This window comes from Thunnus albacares, chromosome 9, assembly GCF_914725855.1.
Source record: "Thunnus albacares chromosome 9, fThuAlb1.1, whole genome shotgun sequence".
In the NCBI taxonomy this organism is placed as follows: domain Eukaryota; kingdom Metazoa; phylum Chordata; class Actinopteri; order Scombriformes; family Scombridae; genus Thunnus; species Thunnus albacares.
The window spans coordinates 18,983,187-18,986,049 of record NC_058114.1 but is presented as its reverse complement, the minus strand read 5'-3'; the positions used below and the strand labels follow the sequence as shown (position 1 = coordinate 18,986,049).

Below are 2,863 nucleotides of genomic sequence, written 5' to 3'. Positions count from 1 at the left end.
GTAGAGGAACCAGTGACAACAACTTGTACAAAAGTAGTTTAGCTGACTTCTCTAGCATTCAGCATTATAGCTGAAACCATCAGAGCAGCGAGTACAAACAAGGGAGAAACAGGGCTGGTATTACTCCATCTCCCTCTGCTCTGCCTTTGCCCTCCTTTACCATCAACCTTCTCTATTTCAGTGACAGTTAAGTTTGCAGTTAGTTGATATTAAGACAAGACTAGGTTTGTAAAAGTTAGTCTTCCATGCTGTTATTCCCAATTTTTCAGTGTAAAATAATACAAGTTCTAAAAAAAATCCAATATTTCGACTGACAACATGAGGCACAATTGGGGCTCCTGAACTGATGATATGAATCATTGATGTTTAGGGGGGCAGCCCTAGTAATGACCCTGGGATGAGCAGACCATCTAGCTTGTAGGATGAGAGTGTCAGACTGATCTGATACATCATTGCAGTTTCATACCGGAGTGGAGACAGATCACAGATTAAATTTAAGTGTGTCATTCCCAAGTTTTATGTTTTATTTGTTTTCTGATTCATCATATAGTTAAAAATCTGTTAATTGTCAGTCTGATCAACAAAAGAACCATAGACAACTTTCTTCTTTTATTAGAAAGATTTTTTTTCATGATGTTATTTCTTCCATTAAGCTGTTTCTTGCTGACAGACAGACTCTTCCTGACTTTAATTTTATCCATAATAACAGTTAAACACATCTATATTTTACATAATTTCTCGTCATTTCCATTCAGTCACATGTGAGGCTGAAAATTCCTGAGCGTCGGGTTTGATATGAGTTACATCATTTCCATTTGCCCTGAAACATTTAGCCAAATACATATTTTCCAGTGTTCAGAAGACACCCTGATCATATTCTGGGTTATTGAATGATGAATTCACTATCAGGATTATCAAAAATACAGATAGAAATAATCAATAAATAGTATAAACGCATTCCGCGAGTAAAATGCGTAAAACAGACTTGAGACGGCTGTCAAAATGGCGCATCAGGAACAACTTCCGGTTCAGGCGAGGAGCGAGGAGACATAAATTAAGAGACTTGAGATGTACCCCTGGTCCCAACCTTCACACTCTGCCAGATCATAGACTCAGTTACCTTGTCAGTCATGTTCCAGCTCCTTGAATATCTTTACCTGTTGAAGCTTTTTGTTAAGTCTTGTTTCTATCTGCCTGCAGCATTCCTGGCCTGACTCCTGACTCTGATCTACCCGGATCCTGCTCTGGATCTCCTCCGTTCCCCAAGCACTGCGGACTCTTCCTACCCTGCTTCATTCTGCCAGTTCCCCTGCTCTGCTCTGCCCTGCTCAGCCCCCTGCACTTTCCCCAACCTCAGATTCGGCTGCCAGCCTCTGCCTCCCCCTTGCCACTAAGACACTGCTGCTCCTTTTTTACCTCAACATCAGGTTGTAATAAAACCAATAATCTGATTCCAATTCCTCGTCTCTGTTTCTATGTTTTGCCCCCTGGGGCTCTCTGCACTAGCCTGTAATAGAGAGAGAGAGATATCCAGAATTGTTGAAATGTATTTATTGGGACCATGTACAGTGTTCAACATAGTGTTAACATTTGAGTTAGTTAGTTAGTTAGTTTAAAGCTAATTTACAGCTGCAGTCCCTTACAATTAAAACATATAACAAACAGTACAAAGCAAGAAACGCACAGGACACAATATACAAAATACAAAGCTACACTTGTCATATTAAAAGCAAGATTATTTCAGAAGACTGTGAGATGAAATTTAGATTCAATTGTTACAGAGCTGAGTAGTTTTTAGCAGATTTTTTAATTTGGTTTCAAACATACTGATAGAACTGCAGTTCCTCATATCATCAGGTGAGGCATTGAGGAGACGCAGAAAAAATCCACAATGGTGATCACATTGTTGGGGCCAGTTCCATGGAGTCCTTACGACTGCGAATGGGGGCCAGCTGTGCACTCTTGTGTACGTGGCAGTAGATGGCACCGTAGATCAAGCCGACAGCCAGGAGGATGAGGAAGAAAATGATAAGAGAAAAAAAGATGTAGATTTTGCAGTAGAGGGGGAGGAGGGTGGAGCACCCATCCAAGCCACACACACAGTTCTAGCCCAACGATGGAAGGAAGCCAATCACCAGTGCAAAAACCCAGCAGAGTATCGCCAAGCCATAGATCCTATAGTTGGTCTTACTGGATGATTTCTGGTTCAGTGGCTTCATCATAGTGGTGTAACGCTCTACAGCAATTAGCAATAGACTGAATATGGATGCTGCCAGAGCTACAAACAGCAGACCCTCTCTGAACAGCCAAAGCGCGGGGCTGAGGCGGAACGTCTGGCTGCCAGACATACAGATGTTGACCAGGTAGGCAGTGCCGGTTAGGAGGTCACTGAGTGTGATGTTGGCAATGCAGACGTAAACCCAGCGCCGGCTGTGGCAGATGTGGGAGATGACGGCCACCAACATCAGGAAATTCTGAAATTCAGGCTCAACCATGCTGGTATGAGCTGTGAGAGAATTAGTGTGAAACTCCTGCGATCAAACACTGTTGTCACACTCTAACCACAGAAGCTCTGCCTGTGGACAATACACACCTGAAAAAATTAGGGAAAATAAAAACAATTTGAAAATCAAACGATATAAATCAAACCAATAAAAGCAAACTCCAATCGCTCTCATAACTATTGTGCGTGCTTCCTTACTACGGTGTTTTAATCAGTTTAAAAGGCTTCATTTAAATGCCTCCCTTGTGTGTCACAACACCCAACCTCACCCACCCACAGGATGAGAGAGCAGCTGGAGAGGGCATTTAAATCATGACATAAAGGAAATACACATATTGTTTCATAAAATTATGTTGGAAA

At 41.9% G+C, this 2,863-nt stretch overlaps 1 protein-coding gene across 1 annotated transcript; it reads right to left on the bottom strand.

The window, feature by feature from the left end:
* Positions 1-1,764: 1,764 nt before the first annotated feature.
* Positions 1,765-2,528, bottom strand: LOC122988375 (sphingosine 1-phosphate receptor 4-like). The gene is given in 1 exon segment (XM_044360625.1): positions 1,765-2,528. A coding segment is annotated over 1 exon segment (597 nt). The 5' UTR covers positions 2,496-2,528; the 3' UTR covers positions 1,765-1,898.
* Positions 2,529-2,863: the final 335 nt, after the last annotated feature.